Source organism: Elephas maximus, chromosome X, assembly GCF_024166365.1.
Source record: "Elephas maximus indicus isolate mEleMax1 chromosome X, mEleMax1 primary haplotype, whole genome shotgun sequence".
NCBI classification, from domain to species: domain Eukaryota; kingdom Metazoa; phylum Chordata; class Mammalia; order Proboscidea; family Elephantidae; genus Elephas; species Elephas maximus.
Genome location: NC_064846.1, coordinates 161,219,391 through 161,244,419, shown reverse-complemented (window position 1 = coordinate 161,244,419; position 25,029 = coordinate 161,219,391). Strand labels below are relative to the sequence as shown.

The 25,029-nt window shown below is 39.7% G+C and overlaps 1 protein-coding gene across 9 annotated transcripts in view; it reads right to left on the bottom strand.

The window, feature by feature from the left end:
- Nucleotides 1-17,492: 17,492 nt before the first annotated feature.
- The window catches only part of SCML2 (Scm polycomb group protein like 2), a 106,247-nt gene continuing 98,710 nt past the window's right edge, over nucleotides 17,493-25,029 (bottom strand). For 8 of the 9 annotated variants that reach the window (XM_049871932.1, XM_049871936.1, XM_049871933.1 and 5 more), the window contains 4 exons: nucleotides 23,798-23,911; nucleotides 22,872-23,129; nucleotides 18,942-19,093; nucleotides 17,493-17,756 (listed from right to left, as the gene is read on the bottom strand). In XM_049871932.1, coding sequence (XP_049727889.1) covers nucleotides 17,628-17,756; nucleotides 18,942-19,093; nucleotides 22,872-23,129; nucleotides 23,798-23,911 — 653 coding nt within the window. In that variant the 3' untranslated portion in view covers nucleotides 17,493-17,627. The remainder of the gene's footprint in view (nucleotides 17,757-18,941; nucleotides 19,094-22,871; nucleotides 23,130-23,797; nucleotides 23,912-25,029) is intronic. The other variant, XM_049871939.1, reaches the window with a different exon arrangement.

Genomic DNA, 25,029 nt, shown 5'->3' with positions numbered 1-25,029 from the left:
TTAGAGATCAGGCGCTGGTCTGAGATGTCATAGCTGAAAATTCTTTCCCAGTCTGTAGGTGGTCTTTTTACTCTTTTGGTGAAGTCTTTAGATGAGCATAGGTGTTTGATTTTTAGGAGCTCCCAGTTATCGGGTTTCTCTTCATCATTTTTGGTAATGTTTTGTATTCTGTTTATGCCTTGTATTAGGGCTCCTAGGGTTGTCCCTATTTTTTCTTCCATGATCTTTATCGTTTTAGTCTTTATGTTTAGGTCTTTGATCCACTTGGAGTTAGTTTTTGTGCATGGTGTGAGATATGGGTCCTGTTTCATTCTTTTGCAAATGGATATCCAGTTATGCCAGCACCACTTGTTAAACAGACTATCTTTTCCCCAATTAACTGACACTGGTCCTTTGTCAAGTATCAGCTGCTCATACGTGGATGGATTTATATCTGGGTTCTCAATTCTGTTCCATTGGTCTATGTGCCTGTTGTTGTACCAGTACCAGGCTGTTTTGACTACTGTGGCTGTATAATAGGCTCTGAAATCAGGTAGAGTGAGGCCTCCCACTTTCTTCTTCTTTTTCAGTAATGCTTTACTTATCCGGGGCTTCTTTCCCTTACATATGAAATTGGTGATTTGTTTCTCTATCCCCTTAAAATATGACAACCAATAAATATTTTAAAAAGAAGGAAACATTTGCTAGAGCCAGCATTTGTCCCGTTGGATTAAATGAAGCGCAAATATCAATGATAATTATTTTATTTTTATCTGAGAGATGTACTGGAAATGACGATTTTTTTTTTTAAATAATTTTGCTTTTGTGTCCTTTTACTTATTCATCTAACATCTGATATCTACTATGGAGGCGATACTATGCTAAACTCTGGGAATACAAAAATTAATGAAACCATCTCAGCCCTGGAGGTGCTCACAGGGAAGAAACATAGCAATTCTGAACTGTCAATCAGGCAGCACACTGGGGGACAACAGACTGGCGGGACACATAGACCAAAGAGAGCCATGGGAGGTAGGAGGCATAGGACCTGGTGACCTCAGGGCTGCAGGACGTGGACAAAGAGGAACCGGGGAGGAGGGGTGAAGGTGCCACTGCCCCCTGGCCAAAGACCACCAGGGACCCACGTGCAGTTCAGCAAGCTGAGTTTCTTTTTCTCCTAGGCAGGGAGAACGCAAGCGGTGGGGTGCATGGGGAGTCTCAGGAAGAGGTGTCAGAAAGGGCCTCTAGGATTTGGGCTTTGGTTAGGCGATTTGGGGTGTGTTCAAGGACGCAGGCTTTGCTCTGCCTTGGGTGCCGTCAGGAAGTAGGGGTAATTCTGGGCTTGTAATGAATCTTCCGAGGCGCCAGGAGTGTAGTGAGACTAAAGCTGTGGTTGGTAAAGACGTTTGGGCAAGGTTCCTGTTTTGTGTTTTCAGACACGCTTATGGTTTAGTCTTGATTTTGTCTGGGTCCGTTACGGCCAGAGTGGCCCTGTCTGGTGTTGGTGTTCTGGGAAATGTGTTTATATTCAGAGGAGAATGCCCAAGCTCAGTTGTGAGCACCAAGGCCCAGCTGATAGTGCCAGGCAGCTCCCAGATGGCAGGACTGCTGGCTTCTCTCTTTCTCAAGGGGCTATTGACAAGGCAGGGGCTGGAGACAGGTAGGTTGGCGAAGAGAATATGGGGAAAGATGCCGAATTCAGTTTTAGGTATGGTGAGGATGAGATGCCTGTGGGACTTGTAGATGGGGAGATCGGTAGACAGATATACAGGCCTAAAACTCAAGGAGAAAGTTCAGGAAGAAACGGTGGCAAGAGACAGAGATTTGGGAGTTTTTAACTTATAAATGATATTATTAAAAACTACGAAAGCAATCAACTTCCATTAAGATTACAGCCAAGAAAACCCTATGGAGCAGCTCTACTCTGTAACACAAGAAGTTGACATGAGTTAGAATCGACGGCAGTGGGTTTGGTTTTCTTAAAGCAGTGGTTCTCAATCCCAGCAGTACTTTAAAATCACTAGTTTATTTCATCCAAAAATTATATAGGAGTTTGCTTTATTGTGCCCAGAAGAGTTTTATCAACTCCTAATTTTATGGCATAGATACCCCAGACTGTAGCCTGTACACACTTTTTTTGTGTAATTCAGAGTGCTGCTTATAGTTTACTATATTCTCAAATTTTGGGAAAGTTCCATGAATGCTTAAAAATAGTTATTCTTTTTTTAAAACTTGAAATCTATTAATAAAACCTTTTAAATTACATTAATATATCATTTTACTTGTGTCAAAGGCTGAATGGTACATTAAACTGTTTATTTCTATTGAGTTTCTATTAAATTATCCATGTGGTCTATCTAGTTTTGCTTTGTATTTTTTGAGGCTATGTAATTGCTCACACACAAATTCACGGCTTGTCTTCACTGTACTAGAAACTCTCACCAATGCAATGACTCCTTCTGACTGTTTTTTGCCTGCATCAGTATTGTCACCACAGCCTGCTTTTTGTTCACTTGCTGATCAATTTGTGTCCAGCCCTTTATTTTTTGGTGGTTAAAGCAAATGCCAATGTAGATAAAAGCATATAATTATTTTTTAAATCAACCCTTGAATCCTTTTAAAATGGGAGTTTAATCTATTTATCCATAATGTATGTGTATTCCAAATTGTTTAGTCTTCTGACATATGCTTTCTTTTTTCCTATGCTTTTCCTGTTTTCTGCCTCCTACAAAATAGCAATATTTTATTTCCATTTACCTTTTACAGTGATTTGGAGAGTGTTTGGCCTGTGGATTTTTTGTTTGTTTGTTTGTTTTTTCCAAAGGGTCCTGTTTTCTCCTCACAGGGAGAGTCTCCTGGGATACTTGCTCCTTGTCCAGTTTGAGTGTTCATGTCTTCTGATTCTTGTGGGTAAGGTCAGCTAAACCTCAAAGAGTTACTCCAATAGTGGCATTTCAGACACTTTGGCAGGCTTGTGGGGAAGATATTGGGGGCAAGCGGGGACTGGGGTGTTAAATCGATGTTAGCCAAATTTATCTAATGGAAGGAATTCCCTGGGTTCTTGTGCAGCATACAGATGACAGATCAGCCCCTTCCCTGAGGATTGGGATTCTGGGGATCCAGACACAAGCAGGAATTATATGGGGTGCTTTTCCTAATTCCTTGTTTTCTTAAATGAACAATTATAATAAAAGCAGTACACTGCAGAAAAATCAGGAAGATGAACAAATGAGGTGAGACATACCCAGAATCCCACCCACTCAGAAATGACCACTATAAACAGGTTTGTATATATCCTCCAAAAATCTTCTAGACATGTAAACACATCTACTGCATTTTTACGCAATTGACACGTGTGTTACCCGCTTTTTTGCCAAGCATGCAACACCCCCCACCCCCGCCCCGCTATTTTCGTTAGCACGCTATGCCGCACGTTATATGTGTGGGCCGTTATTTACATGGATGCATTATTTTCGAAAAAATAAAGCATATAAACACACTACATAATCTCCTAGAGAAATAATGCTATACTGTACATCCGCTACTGAGACCTACTTTGATCAAAACCCAAAAAACCAAACCCGTTGCGGTCATGTGGATTACGACTTACGGCGACCCTATAGAACACAGTAGAACCATAGAGTTTCCAAGGAACACCTGGTGGATTCAAACTCCCGACCTTTTAGGTTAGCAGCCTTAGCACATAACCGCTAGGCCACCAGCGTTTCCTACTTCGATCAACATACCATGAATATCTTTCCACGAAGAAATAAATTCCCTGAATATAATTTTGACCGTCCCCTTATTGTGGACCTTCTCAGGCTTTTTATATTATTTCCAAACTGTTCTCTGGATATGTTGTACCAAATTTTGTTCCCAACAGCTTGATTACCTAATATTATTTTTGATCTTTGCTAATTTGATAAAAAGCAAAGAATAACATACACTTTGTTTTAATTTGCACTTGTTCATTAGTTGAACATTTTTTACATTTTTTTTTTCTTTAAGGATTTAATATATGATAAAGGTGATTTTTTTTACCATTGAGGAAAAGAGGGATTATTCAGTAAACAGTGTAGGAAAAACTGGTTTACTATGTTGGGGAAAAAAAGATTTTGAATAAAATGCCCACCAGAAGTATTTACAAAATCCTTTTTTTTTTCTTTTATTGTACCTTCGATGGTTTACAGAACAAATTAGTTTCTCATTAAACAGTACACATGTTGTTTTATGACATTGGTTAACAGCCTCACAGCACGTCAACACTCTCTCTTCTCAACCTTGGGTTCCCTATTACCGGCTTTCCTGTCCCCTCCTGCCTCCTGGGGCTGGCGTGTCCCTTTAATCTCATTTTGTTTTATGTCCTGTCTAATCTTTGGCTGAAGGGTGAACCTCGGGAGCGGCTTCATTACTGAACTAAAAGGGTGTCCAGGGGCCATGCTCTCAGGCTTTCTCCAGTCTCTGTCAGACCAGCAAGTCTGGTCTTTCTTTTTGAATTAGAATTTTGTTCTACATTTTTATCCAGCTCAGTCTGGGATCCTCTATTGTGATCCCTGTCAGAGCAGTCAGTGGTGGTAGCTGGGCACCACCTACTTGTACTGGACTGAGTCTGGTGGAGGCCGTGGTAGATGTGGTCCATTAGTCCTTTGGACTAATCTTTCCCTTGTGTCTTTAGTTTTCTTCATTCTTCCTTGCTCCCAAAAGGGTGAGATTAGTGGAGTATCCTAGATGGCTACTTACAGGATTTTAAGACCCCCCCCACCGATGCTACTCACCAAAGTAGGATGTAGAACATTTTCTTTATAGACTATGATATACCAGTTGAGCTAGATGTTCCCTGAGACCATGGTCCCCACAGCCCTCAGCCCAGCAATTCGGTACCTCAGGGAGTTTGGATGTGTCTATGGACCTTCCATGACCTTCACTTGTACAGGTTGTTCTGGCTTCCCCAGTATTGTGTACTGTCTTACCCTTAACCAAAGTTACCACTTACCTATTGTCTAATAAGTGTTTTTCCATCCCTAACCCTCCCCTCCCTCATAACCATCAAAGATTGTTTCTTCTTGTATGTAAACCTTTTCATGAGTTTTTACAGTAGTGGTCTCATACAGTATTTGTCCTTTTGTGACTGACTTATTTCACTCAGCATAATGCCCTCCAGATTCATCCATGTTGTGAGATGCTTTGAAGATTCATTATTTTTTTATCTTTGCGTGATACTCCATTGTGTGTATGTACCATAGTTTGTTTATCCATTCATTATTTACAAAATCTTGAAAAGAAACCCATAAATCTACCAAAAGAGATATAACCTGTTAACCCCTTGCCATTGCTTTGACTCCAACTCATAGATGTGTATTTATAGAAGGACCCGGCAGTCTAATTCTGAAAAGCATTAGCCAGTGAAAACCTTATGAATAGCAGTGGAACAATGTCTGATATAGTGCTGGAAGATGAGCCCCCCAGGTTGGAAGGCACTCAAAAGATGACTGGGGAAGAGCTGCCTCCTCAAAGTAGAGTCAACCTTAATGACGTGGATGGAGTAAAGCTTTCAGGACCTTCATTTGCTGATGTGGCACAACTCAAAATGAGAAGAAACAGCTGCAAACATCCATTAATAATCAGAACCTAGAATATACAAAGTATGAATCTAGGAAAATTGGAAATCGTCAAAAATGAAATGGACACATAAACATCGATATCCTAGGCATTAGTGAGCTGAAATGGACTGGTATTGGCCATTTTGACTCGGACAATCATGTGGTCTACTATGCTGGGAATGACAACTCGAAGAGGAATGGTGTTGCATTCATCATCAAAAAGAACATTTCAAGATCTATCCTGAACTACAATGCTGTCAGTGATAGGATAATATCCATACACCTACAAGGAAGACCAGTTAATATGACTATTATTCAAATTTACGCACCAACCACTAGGGCCAAAGATGAAGAAATAGAAGATTTTTATCAGCTGCTGCAGTCTGAAATTGGTCGAACATGCAATCAAGATGCATTGATAATTACTGGCGATTGGAAGGCAAAAGTTGGAAACAAAGAAGAAGGATCAGTAGTTGTAAAATATGGCCTTGGTGATAGAAACAATGCCGGAGATCGAATGATAGAATTTTACAAGACCAACTACTTCTTCATTGCAAATACCTTCTTTCACCAACATAAACGTGACTATACACATGGACCTCGCCAGATGGAACACACAGAAATCAAATTGACTACATCTGTGGAAAGAGACGATGGAAAAGCTCAATCATCAGTCAGAACAAGGCCAGGGGTCGACTGTGGAACAGACCATCAATTGCTCATATGCAAGTTCAAGCTGAAACTGAAGAAAATCAGAGCAAGTCCACAAGAGCCAAAACATGACCTTGAGTATATCCCACCTGAATTTAGAGACCATCTCCAGAATAGATTTGACGCATTGAACACTAATGATGGCAGACCAGACAAGTTGTGGAACGACATCAAGGACGTCATCCATGAAGAAAGCAAGAGGTCACTGAACAGACAGGAAAGAATGAAAAGACCAAGATGGATGTCAAAAGAGACTCTGAAACTTGCTCTTGAGCGTCGAGCAGCTAAAACAAAAGGAAGAATTGGTGAAGTAAAAGAACTGAATAGAAGATTTCAAAGGGCGGCTCGAGAAGACAAAGTATTATAATGACATGTGCAAAGAGCTAGAGATGGAAAACCAAAAGGGAAGAACATGCTCGGCATTTCTCAAGCTGAAAGAACTGAAGAAAAAATTCAAGCCTCGAGTTGCAATAATGAAGGATTCCATGGGGAAAATATTAAACGACACAGGAAGCATCAAAGGAAGATGGAAGGAATACACAGAGTCATTATAACAAAAAGAATTAGTCGATATTCAACCATTTCAAGAGGTGGCATATGATCAGGAACCAATGGTACTGAAGGAAGAAGTCCAAGCTGCTCTGAAGGCATTGGCAAAAAACAAGGCTCCAGGAACTGATGGACTATCAATTGAGATGTTTCAACAAACAGATGCAACGCTGGAGGTGCTCACTTGTCTACGCCAAGAAATATGGAAGACAGCTTCCTGGCCCACTGACTGGAAGAGATCCATACTTATGCCTATTCCCAAGAAAGGTGAGCCAACTGAATGTGGAAATTATAGAACAATATCATTAATATCACACGCAAGCAAAATTTTGCTGAAGGTCATTCAAAAACGGCTGCAGCAGTATATTGACAGGGAACTGCCAGAAATTCAGGCCGGTTTCAGAAGAGGACATGGAACCAGGGATATCATTGCTGTTGTCAGATGCATCCTGGCTGAAAGCAGAGAACACCAGAAGGATGTTTACCTGTGTTTTAGTGACTATGCAAAGGCATTCGACTGTGTGGATCATAACAAACTATGGATAACACTGCGGAGAATGGGAATTCCAGAACACTTAATTGTGCTCTTGAGGAACTTTTACATAGATCAAGAGGCAGTTGTTCGGACAGAACAAGGGGATAATGATTGATTTAAAGTCAGGAAAGGTGTGCGCCAGGGTTGTATTCTTTCACCATACCTATTTAATCTGTATGCTGAACAAATTATACGAGAAGCTGGACTATATGAAGAAGAGCAGGGCGTCAGGATTGGAGGAAGACTCAGTAACAACCTGCATTATGCAGATGACACAACCTTGCTTGCTGAAAGTGAAGAGGAATTGAAGCACTTACTAATGAAGATCAAAGATCACAGCCTTCAGTATGGATTGCACCTCAACATAAAGAAGACAAAACTCCTCACAACTGGACCAATGAGCAACATCATGATAAACAGAGAGAAGATTGAAGTTGTCAAGGATTTCATTTTACTTGGATCCACAATCAAAAGCCATGGAAGCAGCAGTCAAGAAATCAAGAGACATATTGCATTGGGTAAATCTGCTGCAAAAGACCTCTTCAAAGTGTTGAAGAGCAAAGATGTCACCCTGAAGACTAAGGTGCGCTTGACCCAAGCCACGGTATTTTCAATCGCATCATATGCATGTGAAAGCTAGACAATGAATAAGGAAGACCGAAGAAGAGTTGACGCCTTTGAATTGTGGTGTCGGCGAAGAATATTGAATATACCATGGACTGCCAAACAAATCTGTCTTGGAAGAAGTGTGGCCAGAATGCTCCTTAGAAGCAAGGATGGTGAGACTTTATCTTACATACTTTGGACATGTTGTCAGGAGGGATCAGTCCCTGGAGAAGGACATCATGCTTGGCAGAGTACAGGGCTGGCGGAAAAGAGGAAGACCCTCAACAAGGTGGATCGACACAGTGGCTGCAACAATGAGCTCAAGCGTAACGATTGTAAGGATGGCGCAGAACCAGGTAGTGTTTAGTTCTGTTGTGCATAGGGTCGCTGTGAGTCGGAACCAACTCAACGGCACCTAACAACAACAGCACCCCTGCCCAGTGTAGTTGGCCTTCAACGTACACCTTCCTTCACCCCACCCCTAGTCATCTGTAATGGTTAAGATTGTGTCAACTTGGCTGAGCCATGATTCTCAGTGTTTTGACAGTTGTATAATGTTCTGATCACTTCCCTGTTAGGTTTGATACGTTTTTACCCACACCATGGGATCTGCAGTGAGTGGCACAGGTAGGGGCGGGGTCTGTGGTGGCTCACCACCCCTCAGCCTTCCTCTGTCTACCCTCCACTGCCTAGTCCTTCCTGCTCTCCTTGCCAGGGCTTTTGCTTCTTCTGGATCCAGCAGCTGGCTCCTGTTCATCTGACCTCCAGTTCTTGGAACTTGAGCTAGCAGCTTACCTGCAGTCTTGCCTGCCGATCTTGAGATTTGTCAACCTTCATAGCCTGTAAGCAACAGCCCGGCTCTCTGGCCTGCCTTGGGTTCGCCAGCCCGTATGGCAATGTGAGTCAGGAGAAGCCTCTTTTCTGCCTCAAGGATGTGGGACGTTACAACCTCTAAAAATGTTACAGCCTCTAAAATGCTAAGCCATTTCCTTGATATAAATCTCTGTCTATATATTTGCTTTAATAGTTTTGCTTCTCTAGAGAACCCAGCCTAAGACATCATCCTTCAGGTCTTAGTTGAAATGATACTTCCTCAGGCAAGCTGTTCATGAACCTCCCCAACACGTAAATCTTTCATGGCTACTTCACCTTTGCTGCATTTTGTACACATATAAAAAAAAAATTTATTATTATTTTTTTTATAAATTACCTACTTATTTGTATCTTTTTAATACTGTCTTCCCAGCTAGTTTCCTAGGGTCAGGGATTTTTGTGATTTTGTTTACTCTTACATGCCAAGTTGCCTGGTAATCCTTTAGTGCCTTTATGGGGGCATTTTCTCCTATGCCCATTTCCTAGTTCTTTGACACATTCTTTTTTTTATTACTGTGCTGTAAGTCAAAGTTTACAGATGACCATTTGCTAGCTATTAAGACCCCAGACACCATTCACCAAGGTGGGATGCGGAACATTTTATTGTGCTTTCAGTGAAAGTTTGCAATTCAAGACAGTTTCTTATACAAAAACTTATACACACATTGTTATGTGACCCTAGTTCCTCTCCCTACAATGTGACAGCACACTCCTACTCTTTTTTTTTTATTCAACCAGCTCCTGTCCCCCTCTGCCTTCTCATCGTGCCTCCATACAGAAGCCGCCCATTTAGTCTCATGTATCTACTTGAGCCAAGAAGCACATTCTTCACCAGTATCATTTTATGTTTTATAGTTCAGTCTAAACTTTGTCTAAAGAGCTGGCTTCGGGTGTGGTTTTAGTTCTGGGCTAACACAGAGTCCAGGGGCCATGTTTTCTGAGGTCCTTCCAGTCTCAGTCAGACCATCAAGTCTGGGCTTTTTACTAGAATTTGAGTTCTGCAGAACATTTTCTTAATAAACTTTGTTATGCCAACTGACCTAGATGTCTCCTGAAAGCATGGACCCCAGACCCCGCGCCTGCTATTCTGTCTGTCCAAGTGTTTGGTTGTATTCAGGAAACTTCTTAGCTTTTGGTTTAGTCTAGTTGTGCTGACTTCCCCTGTATTATGTGTTGTCCTTCCCTTCACCGAAGATAATTCTTGCCTACTATCTAGTTACTGAATACCTCTCTCCTTCCCTCCCCACACTTGTAACCATCAAAGATGTTTTCTTCTGTGTTTACACCTTTTCTTGAGTTCTTACGATAGTGGTCTCATACAACATTTGTCCTTTTGTGACTAATTTCACTCAGCATAATGCCTTCCAGATTCATCCATGTTATGTTTCACGGATTTATCATTGTTCTTTATCGTTGTATAGTATTCCGTTGTGCGAATATACCATAATTTGTTTATCCTTTCATCCGTTGATGGGCACCTAGGTTGTTTCCATGTTTTTCCTATTGTGAACAGTGCTGCAATGAACAGAGGTGTGCATATATCTATTCATGTGAGGGCTCTTATTTCTCTAGGATATATTCCAAGGAGTGGGACTGCTGGATCATATGGTAGTTCTATTTCTAGCTTTTTAAGGAAGCACCAAATCAATTTCCAAAGTGGTTGTACTGTTTTACATTCCCACCAGTGTGTAAGTGTTCCAGTCTCTCCACAACCTCTCTAACATTTATTATATTGTGTTTTTTGAATTAAGGCTAGCCTTGTTGGGGTCAGAAGAGACTCTGAAACTGGCTCTTGAATGTAGCTAAAGCAAATGGAAGAAATGATGATGTAAAATATCTGAACAGAAGATTCCAAAGGGCAGCTCGAGAAGACAAAGTAAAGTATTATAATGAAATGTGCAAAGACCTGGAATGAGAAAACCAAAAGGGAAGAACACGCTTGGCATTTCTCAAACTGAAAAGACTGAAGAAAAAATTCAAGCCTCGAATTGCAATATTGAGGGATCCAATGGGCAAAATATTGAACAACGCAGAAAGCATCAAAAGATGGAAGGAATACACAAAGTCACTGTACCAAAAAGAATTGGTCAACATTCAGCCATTTCAGAATGTAGTATATGATCAAGAACCGATAGTACTGAAGGAAGAAGTCCAAGCTGCACCGAAGGCATTGGTGAAAAACAAGGCTTTAGGAATTGACGGGGTACCAATTGAAATGTTTCAACAAACAGATGCAATGCTGGAAGTGCTTATTCTTCTATGCGAAAAAATTTGGAAGACAGCTACCTGGCCAACCAAATGGAAGAGACTCATATTTTTGCCCATTCCAAATAAAGGTGATCCAACAGAATGCAAAAATAACAAACAATATCATTAATATCACACACAAGCAAAATCTTGCTGAAAATTATTCAAAAATGGTTGCAGCAGTATATCGACAGGGAACTGCCAGAAATTCGAGCCAGATTCAGAAGAGGAGGGGGAACGAGGGTTATCATTGCTGATGTCAGATGGATCCTGGCTGAAAACAGAGAATACCAGAAAGATGTTTACCTGTGTTTTATTGACTATGCAAAGGCATCCGACTGTGGGGATCATAACAAATTATGGATAACGTTGTGAAGACTGGAACTCCAGAACACTTAATTGTGCTCATGAGGAATCTGTACATAGATCAAGAGGCAGCTGTTTGGACAAAACAAGGGGATACTGAATGGTTTAAAGTCAGGAAAGGTGTGCGTCAGGGTTGTATTCTTTCTCCATATCTATTCAATCTGTATGCTGAGCAAATAATCTGAGAAGCTGGACTATATGAAGAAGAACGGGGCATCAGGATTGGAGGAAGACTCATTAACAACCTGTGTTATGCAGATGACACAACCTTGCTTGCTGAAAGCAGAGAGGACTTGAAGCACTTCCTGATAAAGATCGAAGACCTTCAGTATGGATTACACCTCAACATAAAAAAAAAAAACCCTCACAACTGGACCAGTAAGGGACGTAACGATAAATGGAGAAAATATTGAAGTTGTCAAGGATTTCATTCTACTTGGACCCACAATCAATGCCCATGGAAGCAGCGGTCAAGGAATCAAAAGACGGATTGCCTTGGGCAAATCTGCTGCAAAAGACAGCAGTGTTAAAAAGCAAAGATGTCACCTTGAGGACTAAGGTGCACCTGACCCAAGCCACGGTATTTTCAGTCGCCTCATATGCATGCAAAACTAGACAATAAGGAAGACCAAAGAAGAATTGATGCCTTTGAACTGTGGTGTTTGCAAAGAATATTTAATATACCATACACCGCCAAGAAGAATGAACAAATCTGTCTCGGAAGAAGTACAGCCAGAATGGTCCTTCGAAGCGAGGGTGGAGAGAGTTCATCTCACGGATTTTGGACATGTTTTCAGGAGGGACCAGTCCCTGGAGAAGGCCATCATGCTTGGTAGAGGGTCAGCGAAAAAGAGGAAGACCTTCAGTGAGATGAACTGACACAGGAGCTGTAACAATGGGCTCAAACACAGCAATGGTTGTGAGGATGGCGCAGGACTTGGCAGTGTTTCATTCTGTTGTACATATATGGTCGCTATGAGTTGGAACTGACTCAAAGGCACCTGACAGCTGTCTAGTTTATCATGTAAGTGAAGCCAACTGCTAACAATGTGTCAAAGGCTGATTAAGGCACTTAAAGCAAAGGCCATGCTCTTAGAAAGTATGTAAATGATCAAAATTTAAAGAGTTATTTTATGACATATAGAAACACACGTGGTAATGACATCATTTATGGTAATGGTGACTTAAGCTGACTCTCCTGAAAGGGAGAGGCTTTTGAATGTAGGGAACAGGGTACATTGGCAATTATGGGTCATAAGGGGCTTTTTCAAGTATGTTTAAGACGAATACACATGGGAGAAAAGAATGGAATAAGGAAACCTCTTTGTCTGAAAAGTGCATGTAACTAAGGGAAATAACTAAAACAACCAAGTTAAGAGTGAGTGCTAACAACTTGGAAACAATCAGGCTTTGTACTTGGAGGAATTCACCAGAGAGCTCAAGAAAGTGTCAGCTTTTGGGAGGAGAGTGTGTAGGGTTGGTGGTGATGAGAGTAGGGTCTTCCTTTCTGACAATCCCTTCTTCCAGAAAAGCAACCTCAGATTATGCCATAAACTGGGAAGTTTTAGAAACATCTGTATTTTCACTGAAAGTGTGGCAGACCTCCCCCACTGCAATTTTATTATAGGATTTATTTCTTCAGTCTTCACAATGATTTCTACCTGCCCTTCCAATAGTATTTGCTGACAGGGGAATGAGTTTTTGTTTTACATGTATGACTTCCACCTTGTTTTCTATTTTCACCGCATTAGGAAGAGCAGGTGTTTCTCAGTGCTAAGTGGCTTAACTGTTTTTGGCCTCGTGGAAGGTGTCTAAATATTTATCACTAATTTACTGAAATTCTGAAGGAGCAGGAAGGAGAGGAAGGAGAAATGTCCACCATACATTACGAACGTGGGCCCTTGTTTGAACTTGCTCTTACCTTAGGGCCTTTCTCATTCCCTGGATCAGACTCAGAGGACTTACAAATCTGAGCAGTACCCAGCATCACTCTTCCTAGAAAGAGTCCCAGAAACTTGAACACACTTCATTTACTCAGCCAGTTGCGAGTACCTTTCCTTTACATAGGTTGAAAACGTAGCACCTGTCCTCCCAGTTACCTTGTTACTAGTCACAAGATTTCACTTTTAATTTCTAATAATATTATAAAGGGTATGACATCGTTATGCTTACAGAGGCCTGTTTTTTAAACTTTTTTTGTGTGTGTGTGTGTGAAAATATATACAACATATGCCATCTCAAAAATTTCTAAATGTATAATTCATGGACATTGATTACATTCTTTAAGCTGTGAGACCATTCTCACTATCCTTTTCCAAATTATTCCACCATGATTATCATAAACTCAATACCCCTAAGCAAAAACTCTTCCTTTTTCCCCTCCCCATCACCCCTAGGGGGTCCTGTTGGCACAGTGGTTAAGAGCTCAGCCGGTAACTGAAAGGTCAGCAGTTCGAACTCACCAGCTGCTCCTCGGAAACCCTATGGGGCAGGCAGTTCTACTCTGTCCTATAGGGTCGCTACAAGTCGGAATCAACTTGACGACAATGGGTCACACCCCTAATAACCACTAATAATTTTTGCTTTCTACGTATTTGCTTATTTCACGTAAATGAGATCGTGTAGTATTTATCCTGTTGTGCCTGACTTATTTCACCCAGAATAATGCTTTCAAGGTTTATCCATGTCATAGCATGTGTCAGGATTTCTCTTTGTGGCTGAATATTTCATTGTATGGATATACCACATCTTGTTTATCCCATCATCTGTTGATGGACATCTCGGTGGTTTCCACATTTTGGCTATTGTGAAAAGTGTGCAAAGAACGTTGGTGTACAGGTTTCTGTTTGCATTCCTACTTTCACTTTTGGGTATATACCTAGGGTTGGGATTGCTGGGTCATATGGTAGTTCTATGTTCAACTTTGTGAGGAATCATCAAACTTGTTTTCTACAGTGGCTGTACCATTTTACATTCCCACCAGCAATGGATGAGGGTTCCAGTTTCTCAACAACCTTGCCAACACCTGCTGTTTTCCATTTTTGATCATTGACATTTCTAACAGGGGTGAGGTGGTATCTCATTGTGGTTTTGACGTGCATCTCTCTAATGGCTAATGGGAGCCCTGGTGGCACAGTGGTTAAGAGCTTGGCTGCTAACCAAAAGGTCAGCAGTTCAAATCCACCGGCCGTTCCTTGGAAACCCTATGGGGCAGTTCGATAGGGTTCTGTAGGGTTGCTATGAGTTGGAATAAACTTGACAGCAATGGGTAATGGCTAGACATTGAGCATCTTTTCATGTACTTGTCTACCATCTGAATATTTTCTTTTGTGGGGAGGCCTATTTTTAAAAGTTTGGGAAATCCGACTCTAAAACATCTACTGTAAGACATTCCAAAGATTTGTAATCACACAAATGAAAGACTAAAGCAAATGCTAGGTGTGCCTAGAGAGTTTCAGAGCTCATGTTACAGAAATCTGCTCGCTGTGAATGGTTATAGTGAGAGGCAAAAGTAGAGAAAAGCTCATTCTGAAAAGCCTGGAAAGTTGACAGGAAGGCTAACATGATGTGATACTCTCTGGACTAAAACTTTACAGACTAGACAGGGAAAGAAAAAAGTTGCCGAATCACTCAAGGCTCCGATAGCAAACCCACACCTGTGGTTCCAGCAGGGTGAGCATCACTGCTGGAGCCTTAGTTGGGGCTCTATTATTTCCAACAAACTACAGAACAGGCTGCTGAGAAAGAGCAATAAGAGTTTCTGGGCTCCAAGGCATGGAGCAGTAAGTGCGGGGAGGGGGGGCGTGCGGCAGTGGGGGGGAGTGGAGAGGGGATCTGATAATTAAGGCTTTCAACTGTGACCCTGAACTTCTAAATGTATTCCATCAGGTTACGTGGGAAATCTGAAGGCAAAGCGGTAATAACAGGTCTATCAGGAGTATGGCTTCTGGCCCCTAATGGTAAAAGCAGCCAGAGTTGCCAGCCAGACAATATGAATTCAAATGGGACAAGATATCTGGGGAGCACTGGCATTTTCTAAGGCGGCACAATGGTTAAGGGCTTGGCTGCTAACCGAAAGGTTGGTTCAAACCCACCTAGGGGCTCCAAATGAAAACGACCTGGTAATCTGCTCCTATAAAGATTACAGCCTAGAAAACTCTATGGGGCAGTTCTACATTGTCACATGGGGTCACTATGAGTTGAAATTGACTTGATGATGCACAACGACAACTGGCATTTTCTACCATGCTCACACAATTGATAACATTGTAAGGAACAAAAGTTTTGAGCACAGATAAAGCTCAAAGATTTAACTTCTTACTGGTCCCCTGGGGTCTCCTTTAAGTTTCCTACAAGAGATCAACCCGTTGCTCCTAGGAACCTATTTACTAGTAGAATGAGGTCAAATTTAAAAATTCAATTATTAAAACCACATATAAAACCACAGACTTATTCAGGAGTTGTTCTTTTTCAACTATAACATATTCATACATTAATGTAATAAGGTAAAAGCAAGTGAAATAAAATCTGAGGCTCTGACATCGATTATTGTGGTTATTTAACTTTATTGTAATTTAACATCTGAAAACTGCAAAACATATTATTTATATAAACACCTGAGGAATGTTTAACTGGGCACAGCATCTTCACACAATTTGAAAAAAGACCAAGTTTAAGTTATAATCTTGTCCTATAAAACATAAGGAATAACATAGATGAAACCACCCTTTAAACCACATATACCTAGTAAATAGTTGCATTCATATATAAAGTACATTTGGTTTTCTAAAAAAAATGTACATTCTTGCCTCTGGTGTACATTTTATTGGCATTTACAACAACGGCTAATACTATTAGCACTGGTTCTCATAGCTTATGAATATTATACCAAAAGTTATGCAAACTAATAACAAACATATAGCACCATTTCCCCCTTGAAAGTTCTAACTTTTAAAAGAAAGCCCAAAATGACAAGTCAGAACTAATACATCTTCCAAAATTAAGCATAATAAATGGCTCAGAACTAAACAAATTAGCTAGAAACATTGCATAGGACAGAGAACTTCCCTGTGTGGAAACCAATCTACTGATTGTTTCTTATCCCCTGAAGAGTAAGCTGAGAGGTACTAGTGATAGCAAATGATGCACATAGTTTTTTTACAAAATAAAAAAACATCTAACTATATACACAGTCCATTATCACCTCTGTGGCAGTGCAAAGTGCCATTTTCAATTCAAAAAGAAAAGATTTACTTGTATGTATAACTACAGGTATAGAATAAAATATAAATATGGTACAGTATCATATGAGGAATAAACAAATACATTAAAATATATATCTTTTAAAAAATTGAACACAGGTATTTTCATATAGAGATGTGCGCAACAAATGACTAGTTAAATGTCCAAGCTTAGCCAAAATACGAAGCTTTAAAATAATAAGTATTTTGTTAAAAAATTTAATCAGACTCCATCCAAGCTCATAGTATAAATATTTCCTGCATAAAATGACCATTCTATCTATTCTATAATTTATCAAAAAACTGATAAGAACACTTCATGAAAGCTTATAAGCTTGCTTTTTTTTTTTCCTTTAAATATGAACAAATATAACATACAGAGAAATAACAACAGAAAGGGAAATCATTCATATGGCTATTCCCTTTCTGGGAACTGGTAGAACATGAACAGAACATCGCAGCACCAGATACATAAACTATTTGAGAAAGAGATGATATCTATAGTTGCTCCTTTAAATTCTCTTCTAAGGAAAAATTCTCATGGATTTAATTACAGAAATTTTCAATCCCTGACATTTTCCCTTTTGGAATTTAGCTGTTTTGGTTCTATATATAAAAGTTAACCAAAATCAAAGGTTTTTGTTTGTTTCCTCAATGAGATATATTTGTAAACTTTACAGTTAAAAAAATAAAAAGATACACTGAATGAACTGCCAGCTTGGTTATGTTAACACTAACACATTAAACAGATTTTAAGAAAGAAGACTGGACTATAATGTATTTCCGCAATTGTGAATATGACATCTTTTTAGAGGAACCTTCAACAAAACAAAAATTGCTAAGGGTAAAAAACACTTTTAAATTAAAAAGTTATCAATACACCTGAGAATTGTCTACTCTAAAGTTACACAAACATTTTTTTCAATTGTATTTTCCTCCTTTAAGTTTTTCAATGTAGTGACATAGCTTTAATGCTGGTCCCAGCTTCAGCCCCATATATTTCATTATCACGTCACTCTTCAGTAGGAGCAGAGCCTTCCCATCAATTTCCTACAGAGATAAGAAAATCATAATGATTAATAATAACTTCATATCTTCTCAAAAGTTATTTTTATATATAAGAACATGAAAAACAAACTAGAGAGCAACTGTACATTCCTCATGTATATTCTCTGAATATGCATCTATTTCATGAAAACAATTAAAAATATAACTTGTATGGGGAAATATCTTTTGATAATTTATAAAATTTCAAATTTTAACAAAAAGGAAATTTAACCTAATATCTTCAAAAAGTGTCTTATGTGTCAGACTATCTGATTTTAAATACTGTGTTTTAAACAAAATACTACATATCTATGAGAAAAAGAGTCAACAACTATGACTGGTAGAAATGAATTTTTGACGTTCATTAACTTTCTTAGAAGGGACTACGAGTTTGCCAACATTAATGCAAACTGTCAGTGTGCTGTACGGTGTTGTCTTTATTCGAAAGCTAATCAGTTAGCTGTCTGAAGCTAATTAGATGCTAAAACTAATTACTGGTTTTCTTAGCACATTGAAGAGGGTTTATCAGATATTTGGACACTAATTTAATTCATTAGAAAACACTGTAAAAGTATTATTCGATAGTTACAAGGCATCCTCCTAAAATTCTTCATTACTTTAATTGACCAACTTATGCTGAAGCATTTCACAATTTTTGGTTTAAAAATAAAATGGCACTCGTGGTAGTCACATATCACTGTCTGAAAAGAACTGAAATCCATTATATTACTACCTTTATCAGGCACCTTTATACTTTTTCTACCAAGTAAAACTAAGAGGTTGGAGCTTATAAAATTTTAGCCCATGGTGTTACTTTGAAAAGTGGTCTGGTATCAGCATCACAAACCATCAATAGCCGTAGAAGGTTAAGAGAACCAAGCCGCATGGAATCAGTGGCTGGATTCACTGGGTATCATAACAAGGACGCCCGCTTACAGCTTGTGGTCACTCCCTCCTGCTCATTGCACTGGGGCTGACCAGGCAGGTGGGGGCCAGGATACTTGTATCTGTCATTACGAAGGGGTTAGTGACAACACATCAGGGTGAAAAAACCCTTTTATACACATGGGAAAAGCAACTGATAAGGTCCTCCCATCATCCACACTTAACTAGCACCAACTATAGAGCCTGTGCAAAGGTCATTCAAAGGCATGACAGCAGGAAAACCCCAACAAAAAGATACATTACATGTTGCCTGAAGAGGTCCGCAAGAGGGGCTGATGTTTGAGGATCTGTTTGTCTCATAAACTGTATCACTTCTTCCACAGACCAGCTTGAAGGGTCCTTAAAGTAGCTTTGTTTCAGCATACTGGGGTCAGGTCCAACTGTATAACTTAGAGCTACAATGGGGAAAAAAAGACAAATGATACTTGGCCTTATCACTACCCTGAAAGAAGAGATGTCAGGTAGACGGTGATAGTCTCATTCCCGGAACCTTCAGTTAAGTAAACCCAGTGAGGACCCAAAACTCCAAGTGTAAAAGCTAGTGAAAGCCTATGTAAAGGTGGACTGTAGATGGCTGCCCAAGAGCTTCCCATCTGGCCTCTCCCCAAAAAGCAGCTTCAGAAGTTACCTTACAGCTTCAAAGATCACAAAACAGAGTGACCAATCCGAGGCCTCTTTGGCCACAGGCAAATATAGCCAAAGGACTGTTGCTTAGGTTAAATTAGGTTAATTTAACCTAACCGATTACTCTGTTACTTCAAGTACTTGAATGAATTTCTCTTAATCAAAACCTCTCTCTTTCTCTGCCTGTCTAGATCAGGTGTCTTTGACTAGCTAAATACACTGGAAAATGCCCCAAATTTATAGTTTTATGATTGCTTAAATATTTTCATTTTAATCAGTGAATTTCAACAACCCTATTATCTTTAAGAATCAAATTAGATCTTTTACCAAAAATCTACTATGTATTGAATATGTATGTTTTTAGCATCATTTTACTCTTTAAATTCCTGTCTCTCATGGCCTAAAATGCTTATTTAAATTTTGAAGAAAACAAGATTATTCTCTGCTTAGCTAGAGTCAGAAGTCACTTTGACATATATAGCACCCCTTTCAATGTTTAATGGCACAGTAATAGACATTCTGGCTTAAAGTTTATAGTTAGTGAACATATGTTTTAAAAAGACATAACCAAGACCAACAGTTGAAGTGTTCATACCTTAAGAAGTTGCAGCTGTATTCATTTATTCAACCGGAGCACTTGACTCCCTAAAGTTAGTACATGATGACTGAAGTGGTTTTTGTAATTTCCTAGGAAGACTTGTTTCTCTAACCAAGGACCATTAACACAAATTTGATTCTTTTTTGTGTGAATTAGCCAATGGCTTACCCTTTCTTCTCTATCACCTGGTCTCTGACCATTTCAGAAGCATTTTGAGTATTTACCCAGGAAAAGGTAAAGAAAATCAGAAGACCAAAAAACAAACAAAAAAACTCACAATGGTTAATTTTTTGTGTATAGCTCTGAATTTTATTCCTTTTCCTTTCATCATCACAACACTGATGTGAAATAAGAATTCTTCACTAAAATACAACTGCCCTTCCACTTGTCAGAGATAAAAATATTGGCCACATCTACCAAGAAATTTTGCCGGGCTGTATCAGCCCAAGTAAAAACAATGCCGGTGCAGACTGTGTCGCGCTTACAGCATAATGACAATCTAGACAGAAACGTCACCTCCTTTAAGTCATCACACACTCAATTTAACATTAAAAAAATTATTGAAAAGGCTAATTATGCCTCTAAATTAACTTACAATTTTGTGGGATTGCTGGTTTCTCTCATCAGAATCTGGTATAGGCATGCCATGAATAACATGTGTATCTAGTTTTAGTGATTACTGCAGATAAGCCTTACGTAAAGCAGGGCTTTGAACCAGTTCAGTCGTGGCCTATGAAGCGAAACCAGAACAGACCCAAATTTTTACAAGTTGGGTGATCTGGAACGGGAAAAATTATATGGGTGGAAGCCCTGTAATGGGGAACTTGGAAGAGGCGTTGTGAGCCCTTTCAGGAGCCTGATGCGTGAGACTGGATTACTGATAGGACTGTGGAGTGTGACACACATTCAAAGTGGCCAGTTGGCCACCATCTTTGAGCGAGGCACTGCTGTTTCCGACTCTGCTTAAAATCCGGGGAGCAAGAGATTCGGCTGCTATGCAACGTGTATGCTGCCCTTGTTTTCTAAGGGGGAGATAAGGCTTCTAGCAGGGCTTCGACTCATAATTTTTCCTGTTCCGCTTTACCCAAATTTAAAAAAAATTCGGGTCTATCCCTGTTTTGCTTCCTCAGCCATAACTGAACCAGGAAGAACTGGTTCAAAGTTCTGACGTAAAGATATGATTTCTGGTGTAAAGTTGTAATTTTATATTAAAAATAAAGTTAACTACATGAATTTCTATTTTTAGTCTATTATGGAAAAATAATTTATTTGGGCCCACAGTTCAAAACAATCAGAGAAGGTTTCAAACATGACATTGCTGTTATTCAAATAATTACACGAAACAAATCTATAATGTGAAAAATAAAGTCTAGTCATGTTTTTCTCCTGAATGGCTTTTCCTTAGATACACTAGGATATCAATTAAGTATTTCTGAAATAAAGTGAAAGTGATTTTACCCCCCAAAATACCATTAAAATTATGAGGCGGGGCAGGAGGTTGTGTGGCAGTGGCGTGAGCATCACTGGCTAACATGAGAGGGCTCAGCTTTAAGTCACAACTCCAGTATCTTGACGAAAACAATACTAATAACATCTTGAAACAGTTTCCAAGTGAAATGCTTACCTATTCTCTGGAGATGGTTAAGAATATGGCTCTGGAGCCAGACCGCCTAGGTTCAAGGACTGGCCCACCCACTTTTTAGCTAGAGGACCTTGACCAAGTTACTTCTCAGATTTCTCACCAAAAATGTTTACCAGCACCTAAACCTCAAGGAACTGTTGTGAAGATTTAATGTATGAGGCTATATAAAATATTATGTGTCTGGTAGATACTGTAAGATGATGGTGGTGGTGGTGGTGATGATGAAATATCATTACTATTAGCCTTTCTGCTCCTAGAAAGCATAGAAGTTAACATTTTCAAGCCCAAATACAGGCTACTTTAGCATGGTGGTGTTAGGCACAGATTTGGAATGATTTCTTCGTCATTAGTGGTCACCTTCTAGAGCCTTTTACTGAGAAGGTCTGACTTCAATAGCTCATTCTTTGTGAAAATATTTAAAATTCAGGGTACTCTACCCCTTTATGGAATAAACATCTATCTTCTGAATCTGTGCAAACAATGTCATTCTAAAAGCAGAAATAATCTCCATAGGGAGCAGGGGACGGAGGGTGATAACATCGCATTTGTCACAACGTATGTGGGGTATGAGTGCCTGTAGATAATATTCATGATGAAAGGCAAGGGAGTCACTTGGTTCCCACTTCCTTCAGTCTTCGACTTTGCCTAGATGCCTATCTAGAGATAAAGGACAAAACATTTATTCCCACAATCACTTCCCCGCATGCTAATCCTTAAAAAGACATGAGATGGTAGCCATCTATGCATGTAGAAGACTATTCTGGCGCCTGACAAATGGCAACAGGGTGCTGCCCTGTTTACACATGCCACATCTTCCTGGTGAGTCTGAGGGAATGACTGAGGATGGGGAATGGGAAATAGTGGCTGCAGCAACAGGGAGCCAGAGCTGGGATCTGAGAGCCACATACAGGCTGGAGTCAGGAAAGGTCTCAAGAGAAACAAGACAGAGAGTATACCAGAAAGGAGGAGAAGGGGTGTGTCTTCCAGGCTTCAGACTCATGGGAGATTTGTGAGTCCAGGCAGTACCCAAGTAAACGATAAGTTACAACTGATCAAGAACCACTGATCTGAGAAGTCTCTACAGAGACTTGGTTGGTGATCCAGATGCCCAGAGATAGTTTTGTGGATGCCATGAGGATTGGAACATCCGTAATCTCTTGGCCCTGACAGCAAGGTGAATGGGAGAACTCTGCCTCCCCAATTTTGGCACTTTCTCCAATGTGATACACTCTCAGGAAATGCTCTTAGGATGGAAACCTCAAGGGGAAAGACGACAACAATGGTTGAGAATCACTATTTTTGAATATACCTTCATTTTTCCTCTGCATCTGCATCCTGTTAACTTCATGGTGACTGATCTTGGCAAAAAAATTGTTTCCAACTAGTGCAGAGCTTGAAGTGCCTGGCAAAGGCTGAATAAAATTCCGGGAGTTCGAGGTACGAATGTTTATAAGGTTTCTACAGATAGGATTCAGACAGTGTGCTGAGTTTAGTGAGGAGTTCTTGGACTCTTCAGGAAGTTTTTCTTCTTTGGGCTTGCCAATTTCCTCAGGGGTCAACCATTCTTCTACAGGGAAAAAAAAATCGTGGCTACCTTCAATAGACTTACAGCTCAAACACTATTAAAAGGTCAAAAATGTCCTAGTTCCCCACAACAGTTCACTTAACTCACATTATACTGAATCAAGAACCTCTAACACAAAGTGCATGGTTATTCCCTCCTTGGCATTTCTGGTAATGGGCACTGTCCAGAAGTCCAAAATGATTCTATGACCTCACCTGTATTTCTCATGGCACCTATTCCTTGCCCGTCTTGCCACCAAGGCTGTGAACACCTGACTAAAGCATTCATTTTTAGGAATCCAGTTCTTTACAATTACTATTTGTTATAATATGATCGCACAGTTGACTTCTGACATCTGCTTACTATTTCCACAGTTAAACTTTCACTAGAGAAAGGTGCTAGGTTTTTCTATTCCTCTTTCTATAAGCTTTTAGCATCGTAAAGCTGAACGGAAAATGTTATTGTAATTATTTTTCTGTCTAAGGAGAAATGACAGCTGTGCATTCTGAAGGAAATAAAGTACTCAACAAAGTTGCCAAGATGGCCTAACTGCCAAACTGATTTGGGGAAATACACCTCCCTACCCGCACCACCATCATCCCCAGAGCATAGGAAGGTGGTGGTAGAGGGACTGCCCTTCCCAATCACTGGGACATGCAAATGCTATTTACCTTTAGAGGCAAGCGCCTTTGTTTTGGGGAACTTAGGAGAGAGAGGAGCAGCATAAGGTAGAGGTTGCTGAGAAGATCGTTTGGTGCTTTTCTTTCCTGATAAGTCTTCTTTATCTATTTTCAAAAAATAAAGGTGCCTGTCATAACTAATTAACACACTTCAGTATTTTCATTTCATCAGCATAAAACATTGTCTCTAAACCACTTATCTACTATAACTTCATTAACAATTTGCCCATTATTCAATTGTTCAAAAATAACATGCTTTTTTAAAAGTTTTATTATGGTGAGAATACACATAACAAAACACACACTATCTCAACAATTTCTACATGTACAGTTCAGTAACTGATTATATTCTTCAAGTTGTACAACCATTCTCGCCATCCTTTTGTGAATTACATGTCTTTATTTCATCCTATTAAATATTTCAGCAACATCATATTCAAGATTTAGAAGCATTTTCAGAAGGAGTATGTCTAGACTTCGTTGCTCTGGGGTCATCAAATTTCTCTAAATACATTAGGAGGCAGTGAGGCAACACATTATGTCTAAAAAAGCATGGGAAAATTGCACGATGAGCAAGAGAAGAGTTAACAGAAGGAGAAGATATGGTACAATGGACACCCTACTCTATGGACTACAATCCTGGCCTAAGGCTACCCTTAAAACAACTCTATTGCTTACTTATCATTCAAGCAAATATATTTCTACCTACAGAGCCATTCTTTCAAACATGATCCTAAAAGTAGACACCTCAAGTTATCAACTACACCCTAAGTACCAACCAATATCTTGGTTTAACCTCCAGCTAAAAAGATAAAGTAAAAGAGAAATCAAAAAAGCCTAACAGGCCTCAAGAGGGAAGAAAAATTACAATGAGAAAGTACCAAAGTCAAATTTCATCTAGTTCAAAAGTTTGGCTGGGGGCCAGGCAGACCCCTCAAAACCATCTTATGACTAGCTTTTAGCAATCTAGTTACTAATATTGTATGACTGAGTCCAGGACAGTTCTAACCACTTGAGTTTTATTTTTAACCATGGACTACAAAATCAACAGGCATTACAGTGCATGACAAATATTTCTACAATTAAGGCTTATTTTTAAATTCTAAGGAAAAGAAATAATTCGCTTTTTCATAATCCATTTAATGATGTGGACAATTCTAGTACTAAAGTGGAAACCCTGGTGGCGTGGTGGATAAGAGCTACAGCTGCTAACCAAATGGTCA